Source organism: Telopea speciosissima, chromosome 3 (assembly GCF_018873765.1).
Source record: "Telopea speciosissima isolate NSW1024214 ecotype Mountain lineage chromosome 3, Tspe_v1, whole genome shotgun sequence".
NCBI classification, from domain to species: domain Eukaryota; kingdom Viridiplantae; phylum Streptophyta; class Magnoliopsida; order Proteales; family Proteaceae; genus Telopea; species Telopea speciosissima.
In genome coordinates this window covers 9437359-9462336 of record NC_057918.1, presented here as the reverse complement: position 1 = coordinate 9462336, position 24978 = coordinate 9437359, and the positions used below count along the sequence as shown (strand labels likewise).

The 24978-nt window shown below is 39.2% G+C and overlaps 3 protein-coding genes across 5 annotated transcripts in view; 2 read left to right on the top strand and 1 right to left on the bottom strand.

Annotated features, from left to right (window-relative positions):
* LOC122655860 (DExH-box ATP-dependent RNA helicase DExH15 chloroplastic) overlaps positions 1-2743 on the bottom strand; it is a 35452-nt gene extending 32709 nt beyond the window's left edge. Inside the window, exons 1-3 of one of the 3 annotated variants that reach the window (XM_043850233.1) lie at positions 2139-2743; positions 1860-2035; positions 1623-1736 (exon numbers count right to left, since the gene is read on the bottom strand). In XM_043850233.1, coding sequence (XP_043706168.1) covers positions 1623-1736; positions 1860-2035; positions 2139-2642 — 794 coding nt within the window. In that variant the 5' untranslated portion in view covers positions 2643-2743. The remainder of the gene's footprint in view (positions 1-1622; positions 1737-1859; positions 2036-2138) is intronic. The other 2 variants (XM_043850232.1, XM_043850231.1) reach the window with 2 other exon arrangements.
* On the top strand, positions 471-24614 carry LOC122654184 (inactive LRR receptor-like serine/threonine-protein kinase BIR2). Its single transcript, XM_043848171.1, has 3 exons — positions 471-475; positions 7792-7798; positions 23821-24614. Exon 3 carries the CDS (start codon positions 23844-23846, stop codon positions 24612-24614), a length of 771 nt encoding a protein of 256 aa, XP_043704106.1. The 5' UTR covers positions 471-475; positions 7792-7798; positions 23821-23843.
* LOC122655862 lies at positions 13704-15440 on the top strand. Its single transcript, XM_043850235.1, has 3 exons — positions 13704-13958; positions 14084-14150; positions 14252-15440. Exons 1-3 carry the CDS (start codon positions 13890-13892, stop codon positions 15133-15135), a joined length of 1020 nt encoding a protein of 339 aa, XP_043706170.1. The 5' UTR covers positions 13704-13889; the 3' UTR covers positions 15136-15440.
* Positions 24615-24978: the final 364 nt, after the last annotated feature.

Sequence of the window (24978 nt, the reverse complement as noted above, 5' to 3'; positions counted from 1 at the left end):
GTGTTTTCATTGTACTGGGCCTAAAATATGGGTAGAAGGTAGGCAAACAGGATTTACTTCATTAGTTTAGTTCGTCTTTTATTTTAAGTTTCTTTTAAGTTGTTTAAATAGCTTGGAACACTCTAACCTGCGAGTGGGATCTTTCCTTTTAGAATTATGTTTTCATTTTAAATTGTGTTTGCTATCAGCAGTAGGATTTTGCTTCCTTAGTCAGATTAGGATTACTATTCAGTTTATATAAATAACTTGTAATGGTCATTGGCAAGACACAATTTGATGAATGTAGAAGACTTGACATTTTGCTTCAATGGAGTGTTGTGCAATTCAGTAGAGGGTGTGAGATCCCTTGGAGGGCAGTGAGATTCTGTTCCTTGTTGATGGGGGGAAGCCATAGTTATCATTCTATTCTTCTTTTACTCCAAAAAAAAAAAAATCTCCTGCGATTAAGGTAATGTTTGAATCCCTATCTAGTGCTGTGCTTTAATTTATTCACTGATTTAAGTTAAATCTTCAGTCATCAATCTACTGTTATTCTTATTGATTTATTCTTGCCGAATCATAGTTGATAAGGTCCTATTACATCCCGTCGCAGCTCTGTTTTAGACCTTGTTTCAGTCTGATTTGATTACTCACCTGAGACTGATCTGTCCATCAGATCAAGGGGATCTTTTGGGACATTCAAGGCCTCACCCAAAGGGACCTTCGACCACGGTTTGGATTGGATCAGACTTGCTGATCTGCTGATATTAATATTCTCCATATTCTGTCATGTTTCTCTTTCAGAACTGAAGTTTCTTTGATTACTTTAAATATGACCATTGAATCTGTGTCGTATTTCGGGATTGATTGAGCCAACCAAGAGTGATATTCGACCAGAATCTTAGGTTGATCTGACTCTTTGATTTTGAGTATTACAAATCTCCTATTTCTGGAATTCTCAGTTTCAGATTTGACTATTCTTCAATTAATTTTAATCTGATCTTTAGATAACTGCTGTATTTTGAGGGTCATCTATTCTATCTGTTTGTGAGTGATTGCTAGAGTTTGACCTTCATCTAAGATGGTTGACTTTTGTTGACTTTTCTGGTTTCGGAGACTTGGGATGCTGAAAGAGGGGTGTTTAGCCTGAACCTAGGTTCATCCTACCTCCCCCCCCATCAAGAAGAAGGTGAACTGCATTTAATTACAAATAAGGACCACTCTTTGGATATTTACCAAAACCCCTTCGTTAAACTCTGTCGATTTTATCCAATTGGTTTTAAATTCCAGAATTGCACTCCTCTCTTTGAACTTAATTCCTGGTTCTTTCCATGCTCCTATTAAGTTACCAAAAAGGGATCCAAAATTTCCATTTATTTACAGAATTGTCATTGCCTCTTATATTTGGCTTTATTATTCATTTGGGTTGGCCCATAGTGACCTATAATCAGGGTTATTGAACCCAAGGTTGCAACAGTAACTAGAAGCAATGCCCACATTTTGCAGGTACACATATAGGCATATAGCAAGTTAAGTCTCCACAGGAAAATGAAATCTTATTATCACCACAATGTATCATAACTGAATTAATGAATGCAGCACTAAGGTGGCACTTCAAGTTATAATAGCTTGGAAGAATGTACCTTTGATATAACATATTGCGCAAAATCTCAGTAGTCATGATTAAAATTTGAGCCTCTTTGTTGACTGCAGAATCTCCCGTGAGAAGGCCAACATTGCTTTCACCAAATGTCTCTCTGCAACGCAGAACATAAACAACAAAAATAAATGAATATTACAAGTCATTTACTCATTTATGACATTGGTCAACCTTATCATACGCACACAAGTAATTGATTAGCAAGTTTGTTGCTACATACCGAAATTCTCGATACTTTTGATTAGATAATGCCTTCAAAGGAGTTGTATAGAAGAGTCGCCTTCCTCTCACTACTGTGGCTACAGCTGCTGCTTCTGCTATCAGAGTCTTTCCGCTACTCGTCGGTGCAGAAACCACCACAGACGAACCTCTCAAGAAAGATTGTATAGCCAACCTCTGCATAAATTTTCATAAAAGTTTTAGAATAAAAAGTCAATGTATTGGTAATTCAGATAGATATTCATAGATATGCTTCTAAGTATAGAAAGCAGTAGCAAACCTGAAATTTATCGATGTGGAAATCGTAAATGGAAGCAAGCTCATCCAAATCGATAATTTCCTCGCCGAACTCTCGTACTTGAGATCGAAGTCTGTCCACTCTCTGCCATTTTTGCCCCTCGAACTGGGGAGGTGCCTCCATTGTTGTCGAGTCAATCTCGTCGTCCTCATATTTATTGTCGTCAAATAAGTCAACAGAGAACTCCTCGTACTCATCTGCAGCTTCATCGTCGTCGTCGTCTTCGTCTTCGTCATCTTCTTCTTCTTCTTCTTCAACATCGGAGAGTTGATTTGCTGAATGGGAAATGGCCCGAGGATAACCCTGGGCTAGCAGAGAAAGAGATGAAGTTGTCCTTAATGTGACAAACGTCCTGGGAATACTAAATCCTAAGTTTCGGAAAATGGCATTGTGCTGAAGAAAGACACAAGTGTTGCCGCTGTTGGAGAAAAAAGGGAGAAGATGAGGTAGTTCTGAAAGAGATGATGAGATAGAGGTGGTCCGCATGGCGGGAGTGTGCTAGCTAGTTGCTACTCGGGCAGTTCCTTTTTCAAGGATATCTTCTACACTTCATGTGTAGATGTTGAGCTTGTTGAGCTTGTAGTGGTCAGACTTGTCCATTGAACTGGAAGAAAAAGTGGTATGATGATCTTGCCACTAGTGATAGACCACCAAATGTTAGTGAGTGAAGATCGTGTTTGGTGAGGACAATTTCCAGTTGGTGCTTTTTGGCTTTTGCCGGCTGCACTTCAGGTCTCAGCCAGGTCGTAGTTGTCTAGTTGCTAAAGGGCCGGCCGACACTTTCTGTTGCCTGTTCCTTTAGGTTTAGTCTGGTTACAAGTAAAATGAAGGTAAGAGAAGTGAAATGAATTTAAATAAATTGTTGTAATCATATTTATAACACTTATCACATTTGATAATTATACTTTTAGGTTTAATCTTTTTTTTTTCTCAAATCCAAGGAATTTGGTTGCAAAATAAAGTAGAAATTAATAACGAGATTTGGAATGTTTTGGAGTTAATTCCACAATCATTGGTGATAATGATTTCACATGTTTCCACTTTAGTTTAATTTAACAATAGTTCTCTTCCCTTCCCTTCCAATCAGGCACATCCTTAGGCCCTTAATGTTTCGCCAAGAGACTGATGCTTCATAGCCAGTCGACAGTCATAATCATATTTAAAACAGGAATGGCAAAAAAACTTTGTTCTTTATGACGAGTTTAAAAGGGATAAGTATTTAAAGGGACGATCAAAAATATGGTCAAACATTCCATTAATGGCAAAAAACGAAAACAGATGGTAAAACGTTTAGATTTTTCAAATACGGAACCAAAAAACAGCAACATACACATAAATTGAGGGATTATTATCTGTATCCAAAGTTCAAAACAACTGTAACATCTAATAAAAATGCATATTAATATCCACATCTAATTCTAAAATCCACAACCCATTCCAAACTCCGAAATCAAAGCACCATATATCAAAAAAGTATTTCTACTCACCATGTATGGCTTACCCTTTATTAAATATTGAAAATCAGTCTGGTCATAATAATTCTTTTAAGGAATGTACACACAATAAAACTCAAGCAACAGTAAGTCAGTAACCCATAATACTGAGAAATTGGGTAAAAAATGCTACTCTTAGGCTGCGCTTTTGGTATGCATTCTCAGAATGTGTTCTGGAACTAGAATGCATTCAAGAACATCAAAGAACATGCTTTGATATACATTCTCACTCTAGAATCTTAGAATGCACCCAAGAATGGACCTCGATCTGGAATGCCAAAAAAATAACCATTCGACATTCTCTTTTGGCTTCTTCCATCATTTCGACTCCTGACTTACAAACTCCCATGGTTCTTTCTGCTGCACCTGTTGATTTTCTTCTTTCCAGCGTCGACCTTTGCTGTGAAGAAAGTGACCAAAACCAACTTTGATTCAGTACTCGAAGATCTTAGAAGCCTTGCTCGAGATACCGATTTTGTCTCCATCGATCTTGAGATAACCAGAGTCACAAGCACTCCATGCAAGAACCTTCCAAGTCCGACCGCTACGACGTTCATTATCTCAAAGTGAAGGACTCTATTGATGAGTTTATGATTTTTCAAACAAAATGACTGACGACTAATAATGGTGTATGCTCTTCGAATTCCACTCCATTGTAAATCTCAAGCATGGCACTCTCGTCAGAATAATTTCTCTGGCAAGGCAATGGTATTCCATTATATCCCAAAACTTTCAATAGCAAGATCGATGGGGACATTTATTTAATCAAATGCCCACCATGATCACTGGATTGATGCAGAATGACAACACTAATGGTGCAGAACAAATTTTTGACAGATGCCTTTTCATGATGTTGTTACTTGGAATTCCATGGTAGCGGATTATGTCCACAATAATTTAATGGATGATGCACTTTTGTTGTCAATCAATGGTTGAACTTGCAAGTAATTTATCTAGCACAATAGTTGTTCTAAGAAATTCCAACACGAGATGTTGCATCTTGGACTATCATGATATCTGGGCTAGCTAGTAAGTGCATGACAGATGGTTGAGGCACATGTCTGTAAGTGATGTTAAGGTGTGGAACACGATGATGTTTTGAATTTGCTATTGGAATGACTGACAATCAACATCCCTTATTCTTTTGAGTTTGTGCTTTTTTCACCACTCAGATGTTAATGACACTTGGGATAGATAAATTTTTTGTGGCAGCATTAGATAAGATTCAATATTTGGTAGTAGCTCATGAGATGTTAGATGAAATGTATGAACATTTTAAAATGAAGAATGCACTTAGCCAAACTTCTATCCAAACAATGTTCCCATTCTCAGTTAAGAATTTATTCTGTATTATGAGAATGGGAATGCATACCAAACATTGACTTAAGTTTCAGCACCCATACATTAGTATTTCTTCTCTCTTGGTCCGAGTTAACCAAGTTTCATGCTGATTTGCATCCTACATAAAAGGTTTATTGAAAGGAACAAAATGATTTTGAAGGTACCAAGAGGCCATCGAAGCAGGGTAACCATTCTGCAACTATTATGATCTCGCCTTTCTCTAATTGGTTATAATATGTCTTAATATCCCATTACCCCTCTCACTGTTTCCTCTTTCATAGTTCCATTGGTTGGCAACTGCAAATGCAACTATCATACCCAAGCATACCTCCTTGGCAATACACTAATACTTAAGGGTGAAGTAAGAGCCTGAACCGCCTTGGGTTAAACCATCTTGTGTGCAACCATTTTCAAGTTGTCAGAAGGTATTCAATGCAAGTAAACAAGCCAGAATCATGGAACAATCTCAACAACTTACAGAATACCAGTAATCAGTTAGGCAAGCAGGTTGCAGACAGCAACAGCAAGAGCAAATGGGGGGATTAAATGCACAAAAGGAGAAAGAGGAGCTTCTAAGATAATTGGCACCGACATCAATCCACAAAATTACGTCACCTAGGTCTAGGATTTTTTCGACATCAATCTACAGAAATACAGGTTTCTCTGTTGTAGATGGGGCATGGAACTTCGATTCCTTTCAACCATTATACACTGGAAAGAGCAACCTGTATTCCAATGTTTCAGTAGTTTTGACAACCACAGTACAAACCTTTCTCAGGGATAGGGAGACAGAGAGAGTGCTCTAACCTTCTCCGGCGCCGGCACTGCAACAGTAAGTTGGAGGTCCAGGCCGTACCGTCGTAGGACGCGATGACGTCAGAGTGGATAAGGGGTCGGCTGCGAGACTCGGAAAGGAGAGGCAGTGGCGAACCAAGGCCTAAAATTATGACCGTATTATGGGGGGAGAAATCGGGAATATTAGGGGTAATAGTGTAATATCTGTTATTCAAGAAATGCTTTAAAAATTAGAAAAATTACATGATTAGCTATTTTTGGGTTTTCATTTACAGAACTGTCCAAACTATGTTTGAGTTAACTAAAATAGACAAAAACAAGTTAAGGTTTACAAAACTAGACAAAATAGTGTCTCTCCCTCGCACACTTACTTTTTAAGATATTTTTACCCCTGTCATTGCCTTCTCGCCCAAGCATCCTCCGTTCCTTGCAACCCTACCCTTGTCCCAGCCACTGCCATTCTCTGCTACCCCAAGTAACATAGGAAAAAAAAAGATATTTTTTCAGAGGGGAACTGCCGAGGAAGGAAGGAGAGTCACTGTTTTGTCTAGTTTTGTAAAACTAAACTTGTTTTTGTTTATTTTTGTTAACTCAAACATAGGGTGGACAGTTTTGTAAATGAAAACCCAAAAGTAGCTAATCATGTAATTTTCCCTAAAAAAAATCTCCTCCGACTCCCGAGTCCTGGGATTTTTGGATTTTTATCTGTCTCAAGTACACTTTCCACAAGTGCGCGTCAAGTGCATAGCCTGTGGACGACACGTGGCAGAGAGTGGCAATTTAATCCCCTCTAATTCCTAAACGTGTGTAGTCCGACAGTGCCACATGGAGATGTTGACACCGACAACTCGGATATCCAACTGTTAGAGCTCATTGAATTCTTTTTTTCTTTTTGTACTTTTTTTTACGGAGCTCATTGAATTCTTTTTTTCTTTTCTTTTTTTTCCTCTTTTTTTTTTTTTTTTTTTTGTTGAGCTTGGCACCATTGGATGCTCGACCTGCCAAGTGTCTAACTTCTCCACCTGGCACTGCCACATTAATGCACACTTTTAGGGAATTGAAGAGGATTATTTTCCGTCTCGAGTCTAAATAAGTGATCATTGTCTGGTCGTGTAGCTCCTACACCAGCACACAGGGCCAATGCCAACATACATGGTGCATTAACACTGATAGGATTTTTTAGTTCATAAGAGGTGGGGCCTTAATTTTACATGCTCCTATTTCTGGACACAGACATCACGCAACCAGAGTGCAGTCTTTTTTCCCAATCTCTTGTCATATTTGTGGGAAAAGGTTTTCTAAGCAGCCAATGTGGAATGGAATCTCACATGCTAGCTCCACCTACCTTTTTAACATTTGGAATCTAAAATGCACCACCTGGGTGTGGATCCCCTGTTGTTGTCTGCCTGTGCGGCTGGTGTGCGATCTCACACAAGTAGAGCCGAAATGACTGCCCTATCCACTGCCCAAGTGGGGTCCACATGGGATCCAAGCCCTCCCTATGTGAGGCCGCACGTGCAGGCGGCAGCAGAGGATCCTGATCCTGCTCCACCTACCTTTTCAACTCTTGTGTCTGGGTGTAAGGGCATGCCAAAATGCACGACAAGGTGGCATTCCTTTTCCCTAAATAATAATATAATATCATGGTATAATTAGTATATAGTTTGCACACTCAACCGAGAGAGAGAGAGAGAGAGAGAGTTGCAGACTTTTCGGCTATTATCATCTAAGTCAGACGGAACTACCGTAGGAACTATTAAGAGAAAGAATTCCACACATAAAGAATGATTTTAACAATAACCCTTCTAAATACTCCCATGCACTTACAAAGATTTAGCGTACTATAAAAGATTCAATCCCTCTAAATTCAATCCAACATCTGGGATTGAGCCAAGAAGTCCAATCCCAATCTATCCATAATTTGCAGTTTTTCAAGTCCAAGATCCCACTTAAGGATTGGATACCAAACTATTCCTCGTATGATCGGATTCAAATTCTATCCAGAGTCAAGGATCCCACTACTACAAGGTCTAGGAGGGGCAAATGTACACAACATACCCTTAGTTCAAATATGTCTTCCATGTGTTTTATTAGTCTTATATAAACATCATTTTTTTTGAGAGAGAGTGATTGAAGGGGTATGTTAGACCTTTCCTCAATTATCTGTGGAATTTGGCCAAATCATTATATGCACTAATGAGAGAGCCTTCATGGCAAGGGTATGAGTTACACAAAATTTGTTATGTCTTTGATAAGTAGATTAACTTCAAGGGCACAAGGACAATTTTGATTGATAATACAGTTTATCAATCCTCCGTTATCTGACTCCACTTGAATTTGCAAATACTCCTCTTCCACCACTGCTTTGAATGCAAATCTCACTATCAGAGCTTCTCCTACAACAATAACCAACTCAGCTTTATCTCAACTTAATGAGGACAGTTACATGGTTCCAAACACAACAAAGGAAAATTGAGTTCTAACAAAAAAAAAAAAACAACTTCTTTGAGACCGCTAAAAGCTGAGCACCATGATTGTCCTGAATGATAAAACCGATACGACAATTACTTTCACCATTATGAAGGAATGCATCAGTGTTGATATTGAAGATGCCAAACGGATTCAAATCCTCTACTGCCAAGCTGCCCGGCAGGACTGTGTTGCCCAGACATGGTGAGACACGCAATGACCGCCTTACCCCCACTCAGGTAAGGCATTTGGGCAGGGATAAGGCGGTCATTGCACAACTCGTCATGTCTAGGTAGCTCGGCAGTAGAGGATCCAAATTGATGCCAAACAACGTAGGCTGCCAAGGTGGCACATCACAAAGGCATCACAAAGAAAATGAGTAGTAGTTGGTCCAGAAATAAGAGATGATGTCATCGTGGGAGTACTAGCTTCATTGAATTCATGGAATGCCTTCTCGACTTGGTTTAAAACATCAACTTGTGTCCAACCTTTGCCGTTAAAAATCAGATCATTCATTGCCTTCCAAATATATCAACCATGGTTCATAATCTTGGATCGGATCAGTATTGGCCGTGACCGATTCCGAGATATGGCCGATCTTGTCTAGGTATTCTGAATTAGTATTTGGATCGGGCATCCAAAACGATACGGATCTTACCGTTTTGACTGGGGAATTTACCAAAGAAATATTATATTTCATTTAAACATTTATCTTCTTTTGTTGATTAGGTTTTTAAAACCTAGATTTTTCAACTTGTCTTCTTCCTAAACTTTTCACGTTGTGATTTACATTATTGGGAACCTTAAATATGTGGAATAAAAGGGTGGAATTTAGGGATCTTATCATGTTTTTCACTAGAAATTAAATGTGGATTTTTTTTAGCTAATAGCGGTAGTGAATGAGGTTGAGGAGGCGGTTAAGATAAGCTCAACATAAAAATAGAGATTAAATAAGCTCAAATTAGGGATTAGGCATGATTATCATTTTTTTTTCATACTTTTTATTTTCTTAATATTTTAATATTTTCTAACTGATATTGGCCGATTCTAAGCCTTTCCAACAAAACCGAGTTTTTTGCAAATTTTGAACGATTTGAATCAGTTTCGGCATCCCGGGATTAAGAACCATATCAACAAATAAAGAAAGCCAAAGATAATTAATCTCACCCAACCAACTTGAAAGATTTGAAGATTAAATCCATTCCTACATCCATACGTTTGAGGACAGAACAACATAGGGGAAGCTTGAACCAAACCACATTGCCCTAGCAAAAGGGCAATCTAAAAATATATGATTTGTTGATTTTATCATCGCAACACAACACCAACAACCTGGATCAATGGGCAATCTTGGAAATCCTTCTCTCGAAGCAATTCCTTGTGCACAAACATGTCTCATGAAAAAACAATAAGGAAGGTTTAGGAGCATAAGAAAAGGCACACTCTTTGTGTAATTCTTTTTATGAACATCCAAACAAGCCAATGTTTACTATAATGTGGGAAAATTGTCCCCTCAATTGTAGCTTCTTTTCCCAAAAATCCCTCCTTCGAAAAGCAATTACTAGTGCATAAGAAGATACTGGGGCCCCATGTTCATCAGGAAATTTCCTTTCAGATGGGTGGCCCCAAGGGGGAGGCGGAGTCGAACTTAGGACCTTCACCTTCCTTAGACCTCGTCCCTTGCTAATGCTTGGGGTTCCATGGATTAGGATCCTCTGCAGTACCGACGGGGTGATAGTGCACATCCGACGGCACAGCAAAACTCACGTGGCACACATGACCTCTATTGTACCATCGAATGTGCACTGCCGCCCTGCCATGCACGGCAGAGGATTTGAATTCGGGTTCCATTCTCTTGTATTTGCTTTTCAAAAAATTTTACTGTTGAGAATTGGAAGGGATATTTTTGGCCGTTTATACCCGTAACGTAATACAAGAGAAGCTGATTATTAAATCTATGGAAACCATGTGGGCCCTGATTTCCAACCAATCGTCTTCGTTTGCGATTTCGGCGAGGATGAGCAACGGAAGAAGGAAAATTGCCCACGTCCATCCACCCCATCTACCGTGTAAGTGTAATCCCAAACAAGCACGTCTCATTATCAGATCAGACAACATCGAACCGTACACGTGTACTAACGGTCTTGCTTTTTATGGTTACATCGTGAAGTCACTTCAGCTCCTTCAGCTGTAATAAGTCACCCCCGAATGTGATTTAATTACTAAAATAGCCCTCATACACAAAACGATCTATTGTTCCGTTTGGCTTTAGAATGAGATGACGAAAACACCCCCTTCGCTGAGCTCGCTTCTGTTGTTCTTTGTCTTACGTTCATAAAGGACCAAAAAGGTAATGTGCCTTTCGTGAAGACAAGTAAAATGACCCAAGCGACCTTTGTATATTACCAATTTACCATCCCTACCAATCACAAGGAAGTTATTACTATTGGCTTCGTTTGATTGCAGGGATTGGAGTTCAAAGTTCGCACTTTTACATTGCAAATGTTAGAAAAATATTACAATTGGCTTCATTTGACTGCAAGGGAAGTAAATTTTTAAATCAAGAAAAACATTTGTAATCATTACAATCCATGTCACAGAATCACTAATTTCAAATTATTTTATATTTAATTATAGTTTTATTTTATTTTGTATCTAAATTCCTTTGATTTAAAATGTAAAATAAAAATTGGGAGAAAGTTCTCTCTTTGGGAGTGTGGCTTATGTCAATACTCCTATGAGTTCATCTCTCTCTTTCCCATTTGAAAAGACATCTCTGCCCCCATGTTTTGAGGAAGAGAAAGATAGACACATTGGAGTGTTGGCGTAGGCCACATTACTAGATAGAAAACTATTTTCCATAAAAATTACATGTTTCATTTAAGGGGGAAAGTAAAAATGAAAGGAATAAGATTCCTATATCGATGGTGTAAGGATGTTTTTTTCATATCCCCATCAAGTAGGTCATATAGTGATACTCTCTTCTTTATTCCTCAATGATGTGGGTCTTTTTTTGAACAAAAAAAAAATCACACTACAATTGGAATCGGATAAAAGATTTCCTCAACATTGTATGCATGGAACTCTACCAAAAGTGTATTTACTAGCTAAATGAATATGAGTTCAACTCTGCCTCCCCCGTAGAGGCCACCCGCCTGAGAGGAAACTCCCTGATGAACATGGGGGCCCCAGTAGCTCATAGCTCATGGCTCATGGTGTTGTAGGGTCATACAAGAGCCCTGGGGGATTTAGTCAGTCAAAGGCCACCTCCTGTTCCAACAAAAAAAGGAATATGATACGTTAAAACTTAAAAGCAATTGTATTCGGCTTTTGAATAAATTTTTTTGTTTCATTAAAAAAAAAGAATATTCTCTCTTAGATGCAATTTTTTTTTTTTTTTTGGGGGGGGGGGGAGGGGGGAGGGGCAGTTGATATGTGTTAAGTTTCAAAAACAAATATATAAATAAAATTAAAACTATTCAACCTCATTTTCTTATTGAGATCTTGTTTCTCATAATTTTCAATTGGTCAACATCATAACCTTGACAAAGAATTGATTTGATTTACCAAAAAAAAAGACAGAATTGATTTGTGTAATAAAAACAACCACACATCCAATGTCATATACCATATTTGCTATTGTATTGTTTAATATAAATTCAAGTAAAATTATGAGTATGGAAAGTGAAATTGTATGGAGCTATAATGACCATTGAAATTAAGTAAGAAATAAAACTTATCCGACCTGATTCGAGCAAGCAAAACCCTTATTCAACTTGAACTTATGATTATCAATGGTCTACACTATATCATCCATAAGGCCAATAGATTTAATATTAAAAAAAATAAAAAATTCAACAAAGGTGGGATTTTTGGCTTTCATGAGGGTGGGGGTGGTCATTTCATGCTCTCCTTTGTATATGGCGTAGGGCCACGTTGCATTTCAGGATTATTTTTTTTTCCCATATAAAATAATGGGAAAATGATCTCCATGTATATCATCTCACACTCTTTCTTCTTCCTGGCATGTGATATACGATCCCTATGGTAACCCCTCTCCCAAGCTCCCACTGGTTTGGCGTAGGAGATTTCATTCTACACAGCAACATGTCGATCCCATTTCTGTAACTAGTTGAGAAGAAAATGTAAAGAGTGCTTTTGTAAAGGGGAGGATTCCTACACTACCAATGTAAGAGGAATCTCCCACTACACACCAGTGATAACGTGCAGATTAGTATCGCCACAATTGTCGAGGTAGATATACATCTATAGTGATTTGGGATTTTTTAAAATTTTTTTATGAGAGGGATATGAGATTTGGTATTGAATCAATCTAACACTTCATTCGGTTAATTCAGAAGTCAAATAAAATACCCAATTCTATTGTGAACTATGTTCTCCTTCTCCTTAATTTGTTCACATTCAATAGCAACTTGCTAATGTCCCTTAAAAAATTAAATTAAAAAAGCCAAATGAGAGGGTGTAAAATAAGAGGATAGAGTGGGGATCTTTTTATTTTCGTAAAATAAAAGGATAAAACAATTTTTAGGAAAAGGACCAAACAAACAAGTTAGGGTAGGAAAATGCTAAGTTTTCCCTAGACATGTCAAACAATCGGTTGGTCTAGTTTCGGGCTTTTCCACTTGGCTTTATGCAGAAATTGGGCTAGATTGAAAAAAACTGATAAAGAGCTTTTCATAAGCAATAAAATATAAAAATAGAAAAAAAAAAAGAATTCTGTTCGGGAGTGTGACTTACACCAGCACTCCCATGAGTCTATCTCTCCTCCCCATATGAAAAGACATCATTATCCCCTTTGTTTTGAGGAGGTGAGATAGACACATGAGAGTGTTGGTGTAGGCTATACTCTTGGATAACAAACTGCTTCGCCTAAAAATATTAAATTTTATCAATTTTGTCAAGATTTTTCGATTTCATTTACCGACGAAACCAATCAATCTTGTTCTTCTTAAGATTTGTAAAAACCAAAACCAATTTCAAATTGATAAAAAAAAAAAAATTGATTAGTCGATTTCAACCGGTCCAAACTTATTTTTTGGTCCTTGAAAATTCTTAACTCCCATGATAATTGGAAACCATCTCAACCTTTCCCTCCCCACCGCCCTCACCCTCCCAACAACCAAACGGGCCTTAGTTTTCCACACCTAACGCTTGTTCTTAACAGGAAGGAGACCTTGCGCATCTCTCATATCCATTGAAGAGATAAAAAAAAATATATTTTTGGGTAGAAAAGATACTCAGTTACCTCGCAATTAAAACCATGCAAGAGAGGCTAATAAATGGCATAATCCAAGGTGAGCAAATTTAGAAGATTTTTTAACTGCCGATATTTAACCTGTTTTGGTCCGTTCGTAAATTAATTAACAGCAAAGGGTATTATAGTAACTAGGGAACTATATATTAAGGGGTGGAGGGTTTAATTTTTGGCGTAGAAATACAAAGAGCGGAAGAGCTTACAGAGCGCAGTGCAGGGCTTCTCGTTGTCCACTACCTCTTGTTCTTCTCTATTTCGCTTGGTTCTCCATCGAACATTTTTATTTGTGGGGTTTTATCTCTTCACAAACTCCAATTAGGGTTTTGCGCTATCTATTGTTCTTTAGAAGAAATCGAAGTCATGGCTTCTGATTCAGTCGTGAACGGTTCTGCTCCTGCATTCTCGAAGGATTTTGGGAAGAAAAAGAGGGTAAGATAATCGATGCCCACTGCCCTGTGATTCTTGGTTTTACGATGTGTGCCAATTTTCATTCAATTTGTTTTTTTCCCCTTATTTTTTTCCTTATCTGATTATATTCCATATTTGGCTTTCAGAACAACAGAACTGCAAAATTGAAGCAGTGCAAGCTTGATGCCAGACGCGAACAATGGCTTTCTCAGGGTATGCCAAGGATTTTATATTTGAATTTACATCGTCACCGTGATGAAACTGTTTGCAAATTTCCTTTTTTAATCATTTTCCTTGGACGGACTCTCATGCAGTCAAGAACAAGGAATGCAAGGAGGAATCGAACGGCGGAGTGGTATTACCTCCTTCGTCCTTGCCTCAGATGGACGAGCGGAAACGGTCATTGGAGAATTTGGAAACGAGATCAAGAGGGGAGGAGAACGAAGGATCATGCCTTAATGATAGTGATTTGGAGTCCCTGGCGAATAGTCCCACCGGCAGTATCTTGGGGGCCAATGATCCCAGGAAGGATCGTCCCGGGAGTAGCAGCGGTAGCAGTAGAAGCAGCAGTAGCAGTAGTGGATGCTATTCCGGAAGCGTCAGTGAGGAAGAAGAGGATGATGGGTGTCTGGATGACTGGGAGGCTGTTGCTGATGCCTTAACTGCTGATGATAAGAGGCAACATTCGCCAAATTCAGTCCCTCCAGCGGAACCCGAAGCCCCCGTTGGATCAAATGCTTCTCATGAATTGCCTAGCGATAAATGTGAAGCGGAAAATTTAAAACCGGATTGCCAAGGAACCGTTCTTAGGGTTTCAGAAAACGGTCGTGCATGGAGGCCTGATGACGCTTTTCGTCCCCAGAGTCTGCCTAATCTTTCAAAGCAGCGTAGTTTCACCGTGAATGCGGAGCGTCATTGTGGTCGTGGAGCTGGCTCCTGGACTTGCCACAGAATAAACTCCCCGCCTTCATCTTGCCCTATCTGCTATGAAGATCTGGATCTCACTGACTCAAGTTTTCTCCCATGTTCTTGTGGATTCCGGCTCTGCCTCTTCTGCCACAAGAGGATATTAGAGGCTGATGGGCGTTGTCCCGGCTGCAGGAAACAATACGATCCCTCAATCGGGGATACGGGAGTTAGTGAGGGTGTCCTGCCGATTCGGCTGGCTCGTTCTTCTAGCACGGGCACAAACTTTTAAGAAGGTCTTTGTTTTCTTGGAAAACGCTGTATTGGGAGAGGGGTGGGGAAGTTCAGTGTTTTTTTGCCCTTTTTCTTTTGTTTCCCTTTTTACTATCTTATTTGTTCTGTTCATGGACAGAGCTCTGTTTTCGATGTGGTAGATGTGAATATAGGATAGCATTTTGAAACGCTCCGGGAACTTAACTGGACTTCTTATGAGTTAGATTCTTGTATGTTGCATATGCTGGCGTGGAGGGATTTATGTGGGTATGTGAATAGATAAGGGCATACATAATGAAATACATCAAAATCTTGCAGAACATAGTTTTCATGTCTTATTTGCTTATTCTTTTTGATCTCTTGATTCTTGTGTGAGATTTGAATGTCAAAATGACCTTCATCACTGGCAGATGTGATTTTCACTATATAAATGATCAATTCCATCTAGCGCAATCCCCTATGTAGTAGGAGACTAAATTCTTCAAGTGACTCACCGTATTTGGTCTGTCATATGTTTCAGTGGGCTAGTCATTTGCTTTATTTGATGTAGGTTTTATCCATATGTTCCTGGTCTCTGGTGCTTGTTTTGTTCTTACGTCATCTGATTATGTTTCCTTTGGAATTTGTCACTTACAAGTATAAGCCTTTTGTAGCAATGGATGTGAGATTATATGATAAGAGATTAATTTTTGCAATAATCTGTACTGAAGTTACAACTTCTCTTGCTGCTGAGAGGGATTTTAAGTATCTAATTTGTTTGCTGATCTTAGTTTTTTTTTTATTTTAAAGTTCATCTAACTGTTCAGCTGGACGTTCTTGTTAAAATTTTCTTAGGAGTTTTCCACGCAAGATGCAATCAGAAAAGCATTGGAGCATCAGCAGTATGATGGCTGTGTCCTCTCAGGTTAATGTCTTAAAAAATAGTTATATTTAGCATTCTTTTATTTGTTTGTTTCTCATCCTTGCCATTTGTGACAGAGAACTTGAACATATGTTGTATTTTTCGCTTGTTAAGTGAAGTAATCTACATCAGTTTGTGTGAGAATTTTCCCTTGCATATGGATCTTGATACTAATTATCTCCATTTCCATTGATGGCAAAGAGGTGATAGTAATGATTTATGCTGCTGTTGTATGCAACATGAAAAACACGTATTAAAAATAGATGTTGATGTTGATTTATCTGTAGTGTGATCAATGCCCAAAGTACGAAGCCTTTGTTGCTTCGGTGATTCACAATTGTAGTGCATCATGGTGTACCCTTCCTTGTAAGATTAATTGACAATGCTCATTACTTTGTATCTTTGTTAACTGACAGAGGTGAGGTTTGAGTAGATCCATGCATCTCTTTTTGGTGAAGTTCTAAAGCCACTTCCGTACTGAGTCTGTTATTTCATTTGAAAAGCGTTGAGGACCATAATGTTGCTAGTGTTGGCCTCTTTGTTTTTCAGGAAAATTCAATACTTAGGCTCTCTTTGGTTGGATTTCGATTTCAGATTGGTTTAAAAAATAAGTCAACGAATGGGTTTTTGGTCAAGAAATTGAAATTGTTTGGCTACTGCATTCTGATTTTGACTTCTTTCGCATTTGGAATTTCGACTTGTTATTTTCTATTTCCAGTAAACAGGGTGTAAAATTCATACCGAACAGCCTAAAAATTGAAATCACCCCTGAATTCTATTTCATTTCCAATAAACAGGGTGTAAAATTCATACCGAACACCCTAAAAATTGAAATCACCCCTGAATGGGAAATCAAAATCAAACCAAAGCGATCCTTAGTTTTTGCAAAAAATGTATGACAACTGAGATTGTAGACTCAATGATATGGATACTAATTTTTTAGATATCTGTAGTTGATGTGAATGTTTATGCATCTAGGGGTTTCTTTCTTTAAAATTTAAGTTGAACATAAGCATTGACCGTTTTCCTCCAAATCTGCACTTACAATGTTTTGTTATTTCTTCAACCTACATTATTTATTTTGTTTTGGGTAATCCTCTCCCCCAACCTTGTATACTTTGTTTGCATTTTGCTTTCTTTGGTGAAAATTGACCTTATTTTTGTGTTAGTGTGTGTCTATGCATAAGTAATTAAAAAGATCACTGTTGGGCCTAAGTGTCTACATAAGGTAGTTGTAGCATGTAATCGAAATTATTTATAGAACTGATCAAATTGCTAATTTCTAATTTCTGATAAGTTATTTGCTTAAGAATTATTTCTTAGGCTTACAAGAAGGTTTGTATTTTGTGACAGCTGTACTAAAAATTATCCTCAAGATATGCAAGTGTTTAGTTATCTGAAAGAAAAGAAGTCTTGCAGGGTTATGATATGGAAGTAACAGCAGCTTTTATGTTTGCTACTTGGAGTTTCTCTAGTCTTTAGTAGTAGTATTAGTAATCATTCTAATCTTAATTGGTTTTGTTACTTGTCTTGGTAGTTCTAGGAGGAAGAAAGTATCTTTTTATTTTTGGTTGATTAGGGACAAACTAGTAGAGGGCGGACCTCAGTGCAACGGTGAGGTTGCTCCATTGCAACCTAGTGGTTGAGGGTTCGAGTTGGGAAACAGCCTCTTCGCGAAGCGGGATAAGACTGCGTACATTATGACCCTCCCCAGACCCCGCAGTGGTGGGAGGATCGTGCAATGGGTTCGCCCTTTTTTAGGGACAAAGTACCAGTTTCATTTTTTTTAAGGATATTAGTTGACTCATTTCAGTTGATATTGGTGCCTTTTGAATGGTTTCTCTGTGATCTTTTTCAGTGAGTTGAAATCTTGTGAATTCAGTTCAACTTGGAAAGTTATTGCTAAAGACTGCCATAGCATAAGTTTGTAAGAGGAATTTCTGTTCTTAAGTTTTACTGTAGCTAGAAACAACTCTAAGATAGTTTATGGTATCCTTAATTCAGTGTCGTCGTTGTAAATTTAGTATAGATGGAGTGATATGATTAAGAATTTTCTGTTGGATAAATGTTTCTTTGATTGGTGGATATTCTCTTGTGTAGTGCTGATTCCAGATTTCTTGGTGCTGCCTCTAGGTCAATCAAGATTGTGGGATAGATTTTTTAATCTTATCTTCATAACTTTTGTTTTCTTTTGACCCTCTAATTTTGGGTTCATCTGTTTGTAAACAGAATTTGTAACCTTACTTCAGTTGCCTCTTTGCATAACTTGTATTCACTCGGATGAAGGGGCAGATGTAAATTCACACGATCTTTTCAGCTCCTCAACACTGGCTCAACTCTTTCACATCATTACTACCCTTCGCCCTCTTCACCCCCACTTTGACTGATTTACTCCTTTTTTTACCGCAGTGGTTTATATCCACCTTGACTCTCCTGCTATCAACTGCAACAATAGTGGATCTGCTGATTGATGCACCGGCAGCCTCCTGCTGTTTTCACCTATGGCAGTGGCTGCAGTGTTACCATCGTCAACACCAGGACCACCACCATTCAAGTCTCATCATTATTCTCTCTAACATCATGTTTCTTTCATATCTGACATTGTGCTTCCTATCAAGATCCAGTAGGCAGATTCCCCCCCACCCCTCCCCCACAACCCAAGAAAGAAAACTATTTAGAGCCTCGGATAGAGCCTATTGGAGGGCAGGGATCCATGTAGCAGACCCTATTTAGCTAAGATACTCTTGACGTGCTGGGTTGTGCCTCTTTCCTCTTACTATCTTTTGCCTTTCATTTTTTTTTTTGTCATTTCTCTGCTCTTTCCTTATCCCTCTTTTATCATCTTTTCATTCCCTTTTTTGGTTAGATCTTAGTTGTTCTTACTTTGTTTGTTTGGATCCATGTGGCCGACCTCATTAAGTTGGGATTAGGCTGAGTTTGTTGTTGGTGATGGAGATAAACACATAATTAAAGATATGTATGATGGTGGGGTGATTAGCGTAGGAATTGTGTGGGGTCAAGGCACTAAAGGCAGTGAGTTTCCAATTACAAGTGGGCTTCATCGAGGATCAGCCTGAAGCCCTTATATGTTTGCGCTTATCATGGATGATATTACCAAAGACGTACAAGATGAGATTCCTTGGTGTTTGCTTTTTTCTGATGATATTGTGTTGGTGGATGAGGCAAAAGCAGGGATTAATGCCAAGTTGGAGCTATGGAGATTAACCTTGGAATCAAAAGGTCGCAAGATAAGTGGAAGTGTGGAACAAAGACGGAGTACACAGTATGTAACTTTAGACACACTAGGACAGTTAAGGAGGTGGTGAATATTGATGAGAGGGAGATTCTTCAAAGTGAGTATTTTAGTTTCTGAGCTTTATCGTAAATAAAGAAGGTGAGGATGATGTAGCCCAGAGAATTAAAATAGGATGGATGAAGTGGAGAGGTGTGGCCGGAGTGCTGCATGATTAGTGTAGTCCTTTATAGCTTAAAGAAAATTTTTGTAGGACTGCCATACGACCGGCTATGATATATGGTGTGAAATGTTGTGCAGTTAAGTAGTGTCATATAGATAAACTAAGTGGAGCGGAGATGAGGATGTTGAGATGGATGTGTGGCAAAACAAGGAAGGATAAAGTAAGGAATGACAGTATTAGAGCTGAGTTGGGAGTAGCTTTGATGCATAAGCTACGGGAGAATCGTTTGAGGTGGCATGGCCTTGTTCAACGGAGGCCTTGGGATCAAGGGATGCTCTAGTTTGGAGGAGTTTTTGATTAATATTTGTTGAGAATTGGGGGTAGTTTGGTCTTATAGTTTTGGGACTTGGGTCCCTATGTAATTTTCGTATTTTTCTGTTATGAGTTGTAAGGTTTATAATAGATTGGGGGGGTTAGGGGTAATATTGTAAACCTCTAACCAATTTATCTTCCCTTAGGCTCTTGCGATAGATTATTCTAACTCCTATCGCAGGCTGCCCTTCTTGCAGCAACCTTCTTGTTCTTTTCTCTTCTCTTCTTCTTCTTCCCTTCTCTCTTATTTTTCTACTGATTAGTTAGGTTCGGGTTCGTAACAAGATTGAAGGAACTAAAAGAGCCAGGGGCAGGCCTAAATTAACACCAAATGAAGTGGTGAAGAAAGACATGCATAGCTTAGGCCTTGTATCTTGTACGATTTCGAATAGAACTGATTGGAGAGCAAGGATCCATGTAGACGACCCCATTTAGTTGGGATATGGCTATGTTGTTGTTGGAGATAAACACACACTTGGATTGTGGCAGAACAGGCAAGGGTGGTGTAGCGGCAAAGGTGGAGGAGCTGGCAGAGTTGGGATACAGCTATGTTGTTGTTGTTGGAGATAACACACACTTGGATTGTGGCAGAACAGGCAAGGGTGGTGTAGCGGCAAAGGTGGAGGAGCTGGCAGCAATGCTGGTGGTGGGATTTGGGATTGACAAGGGTGGCCGACTTGGTGGTGGAGTTGGCAGTGGCGTGCAGAAACAGAGCACCAGGCGTCCCTTATATAAATCTTAAAAACATGACAACCCTACTGGATATCAAACTTCCTCTGACTCTCACTGCAATCTCCAAGACTGACCAAATAATCCCAATTGAAATGTGAAAGAAACTAGGAAAACTAAAATCTGCAACTAGAAAATGGCTGAAGTCAGAGTCCAACTTGCATCAAATTTTCAACTCTGCTTCCTTGGTTTAGATTCTGATTGGAAATGTCATAGAAGGCCAAAATGACCCTAGTGGTAGGGAACTGATCTGTCCTAACTCAATTTGGAAGAAGATCTACATCCGTTTCAGAGACAGTAATGTAGAACTGTAATTGAATGATCAAAACAGTACCAAAACAGAATCAAAACACTAAGAATAAAATCCTTGTTTAGGGAGAATATAAATAAACTCGGTCCAATGTTTATTGTGGTAACATGCTGGTTGAAATCTGTTGTAGCTACTCCCATTATTGTCCGCTCATATCTGGCGATAGTCTCATTTAATGATCCTGTTGCTGGCGTTGATTTGAAATGCTCCTGATGTGTAGTGAACATCTAGGAGTTCTGATCATACTTGCATTTTGATCTTGTTTATGTTTAATTTCTCTTAAACTGGGGTTTACTAGAGTATTTTGGCTTTATAATTTTTGTTTGGGGTTGGATTTGGAACTTTATTCATTATTTCATTATTAATTTGGTTATTCGTCATCAAAGTGGAACTTGAAAGAGATGTAGAAGGAAGTTTATGTTTCAAGGGAAATTACAAAGGTCCTGCTTGTTACTTGTTTGAATCAAATCTTGAAATTCAGGGCAGTATGCTGGATGCTCTGTAGGAGCCAGGACTACAGAGTCTGACTTTGAACCTCTCTATTTTCAGATTGATAAGTTATAAATTGCACTCTAGGGGGTTGTAGCAGACTGTTTGCTTTGATGTTTAGGGCACTTTCCAATAGAATCTTTAATGAAAGGGCTGATAGCACAGAGATAGGATGTATAAGTTTTGCCATCTGGGCCCCGGGAAGGTGGGGGTGGCAGCTTTAGGAGTTTCACAAGGTCTACCATCATGTTGTATGGTTGCCAAGTATGCAAACCTTTATCTCTTATGGATGTTGAGCAGATCTAATACGCATAATAATAGACAAATTCTTACATATGCAAGGTATAGATTGCATATAAGTGACAGACAAATTTAGAATACTCATTACATATAGAAGATGAAAGACTTCAGAACTTCACTTCCAAATTCGAACAGAGCTTTTATATCATTTCATCATCAGGAGGAAATTCTTTTCCATGTCCGCCCAGGAGTGGCAATTCGAGACTTTCTGCAGTGCCCCTCTGGGAGTTCCCACCACCACTTGACAAAGGTGGACTTCTCGAAGAACACAATCTCGTAGTTGCCCATCCTGCACCCACTGTAACACATTTTCTTCAAGCTTTAGTACCCTGTCTTTCACCTTTTCAAAGCCGCATCACGATTCTCTTTCTGATTGCTTGAATGAATACGAATATGGAGGTCTTCCACCTCAGCCAGAAACAGGATTCTAATAATTTATCTGCTGGCTTCCCCTTAACATGCTCTAGCCATCTCTGTGTTTTTCTATAATGCTTTGGTCTAGGCTTCCTACCCTCCTCTGATTTCATATAAGGTCCGGTATCTTCATCCTTGGAGTGTCGATAGTAATTGGCTGTCTGGAGGTTCCATGAGGCGTCTGAATCTGGTTCCCAACTCTACCCAGTCTTCCCTGCGTTCAAACTCATCAAGCAATTCATACCTTTTCAGCTTCTCAATGATTTCATCCCACATCCCTGCTACCTCCAGCCTTTTTTACATTGGCATCGAAGTCCTCTGCATCTTTCTGCAGCTTGAAGGCATCGTAGTGACCAATCTTGTGCATCTCACCTCTGGCCTTATATTCTAGCTTCCTCAGCGCTTCTTCAATCCTGTTGCGATTTTCATCTATCCTTTCTTGGTGTCTCTGTTTTTGCTTCTCCCACTCTTTAGCTGCAAGCCTGCAATGAGGTACAACATTGCTCATTTGCTCTACAAAACATGGAAGCACACAACATATGAGCATGGTATTAATGGTCCTGACTAATAAGAAAAGCCAGAGAACCCCCAAAAAATAACTCAGCAGTCTGAGCTCTTTGATTACCGTTTCAATTGATTTCGTCCCACTGATACTAGTACCTACGGAGGATAGAGGAAGTTGCAGATAAAGATGGTCTAGATCAACCACATCTTCCTTCCACAGGTTGTATTTGAATTCAGTCTGGTATCCTAGATGGTCCTTGAAGTTTTTTATTTTTAATCCTTGTATTTTCAAATTTTCGCAAAGAGATTCCATCAATTAGGGGGAAAAAAAGCATTTAACTCAAATAGTCTCTCAAATGAGAATGATAAGAGTTATAAATTGAAATAAATTGTGTATCAGTAGTATACCTCAAATGCTATTAAAACCTATATGAAATCTAAACTGGGACACAGCATATTTAGTGTTGTAATGCTTACCCATTAAAACTATATCAAATGAAAACCAAATCATGGAACAGTTCAACCCAAGTAGAATACCCTTTTTTGGTTATTTCAATTCACTTGTTAGGGACCTCTCTTAAAATATCAGATAATCTGGAATTACATACTTGGCTGAAATCATAAATTGATCTATTGGTTGTCCAAAAGGCAGGCCACCAAAGGGGCTGGGCTCTGGGGCCTTTCTTCACTATTCTTAGGGGATAGTTTTCTTCTTCTCATGGTTGAAATCATCTTCTTAGGCACAAATCTTTGACTGCCGTTTCCTTTATAACCAACCATTTTGATCTTATTCTCTTCCTAGGGAGGGTAATTTTGTAGCTGATCACTTAGCATCCACAGGAGCTTCTCTTCAATGGTGTTCCTTCTGGGATTGTTTTCCCCCAGGCCAACAGGCTCTTCTTTTGCACTCAGATGCGTGTGGGACTCTCATCCCCACTCTGAGATCTTATATTTTACATTTTTATACACACACACACACAAAAAAAAGAAATCTGTTAGTCGAATCAAATCTGTAGTCAAAGCTGTAATGATCAGAAATTACGCCAAAATTGAGTTCAAAAAGTTCTTATTTATGCCTTCGTACTCTGTTTCCCTCTCTTCTCAATCTTCTCTGCCTGAAGTCAATGGCTGACCTGCTTCGATCGTTCGACAGCATCAACACGGGACATAGGAGTAGGCATTGAACCCTAATCCTAACTGGAAGGCAACTCTCAGTTCTAACAGCAACTGACGCTAGAGCTTCAAAAGGGGAAGGGGGGGGGGGGGAGGGGAAGAAACCTCTAGCTTTCGCAATGGCGAGATTGAGGTTTCAGAGCACTCTCTTTCTTCTCCTGCTCACCTCCATGATCGCCGTTTCTGTAGTCGTGGAGGATGATGTGAAGTGTCTCAAGGGTGTGAAGGGCTCACTCAGCGATCCTCAGGGGAAGCTCAGCACTTGGGACTTCTCCAACACTTCAGTGGGTTACATTTGCACGTTCGTCGGTGTTTCGTGCTGGAAAGTGCGTGAGAGTCGCCTGATCGGTCTGTCCCTCCCAACGATGACTCTCTCCGGAGAGATCCCTGATTCTTTGCAGTACTGCCAGAGCCTCCAGGCCCTCGATCTGTCTGGAAATAATCTCACTGGTACGATACCTTCCGAAATCTGCACCTGGTTGCCTTACATTGTAGTCCTGGATCTCTCCAACAATGGTCTCTCGGGCTCCATCCCTTCGGAACTTGGCAATTGCAGTTATCTCAACACACTTATCCTCAGTAATAACCGTCTTTCTGGTTCCATACCTAACAATATCTCGAATCTCCGTCGTCTCAAGAAGTTATCGGTGGCCAATAACGATTTATCCGGCTCGATCCCTTCCTTTTCTTCCAATTATGACTCCGCTGACTTCGATGGCAACAGCAAACTCTGCGGCAGCCCTCTTGGAACCAAGTGCAGTGTAGGTTTGAGCCGGGAAAACATCATCATCATCGTAGCTGCCGGTGTCTCTGGTGTCCTCTTTTCACTGCTTATTGCTCTTTCTATTATGCTCTTTCCGCGTCGCCCAACTGATAGCACGAAGAATTAGCCAAATCCAAAAAGGATCCAGCAAAAGAGTGTGTTTGTGTAAGAGGAGGGCTCATGATATCAACGACATGGCCATCATCTTCTGTGATGATAGTAAACCCTAAAATTTATTTATGGGGCGCCCGGGAGCGCATAAGCTTTTGTCAAGAAATATGGGGCAGGATGTGGCAGTCATTTCGGTCATTCATGATGTGGGCCAATCATTTTGTATACCCCGATGTCTGAGCCGCATGCTGCACCTCTAATATAGATAACATTTTTTCTTTATATATTTATTTTTTTGATAAAAACATTTATTTTTCCTTTATATAAAGCCAAAGGAAAAAAAAAAGATACAGACAATGATAAAACAAAAAACACATATT

Bases quoted from the DNA above. Each gene is read 5' to 3' on its own strand.
- LOC122655862 (XM_043850235.1), top strand. From the start codon at position 13,890: ATGGCTTCTGATTCAGTCGTGAACGGTTCTGCTCCTGCATTCTCGAAG. The intron at 13,959-14,083 runs GTAAGATAATCG...TTTGGCTTTCAG, and splicing joins ATTTTGGGAAGAAAAAGAGG to AACAACAGAACTGCAAAATT. The intron at 14,151-14,251 runs GTATGCCAAGGA...ACTCTCATGCAG, and splicing joins CGAACAATGGCTTTCTCAGG to TCAAGAACAAGGAATGCAAG.
- LOC122654184 (XM_043848171.1), top strand. From the start codon at position 23,844: ATGGCGAGATTGAGGTTTCAGAGCACTCTCTTTCTTCTCCTGCTCACC.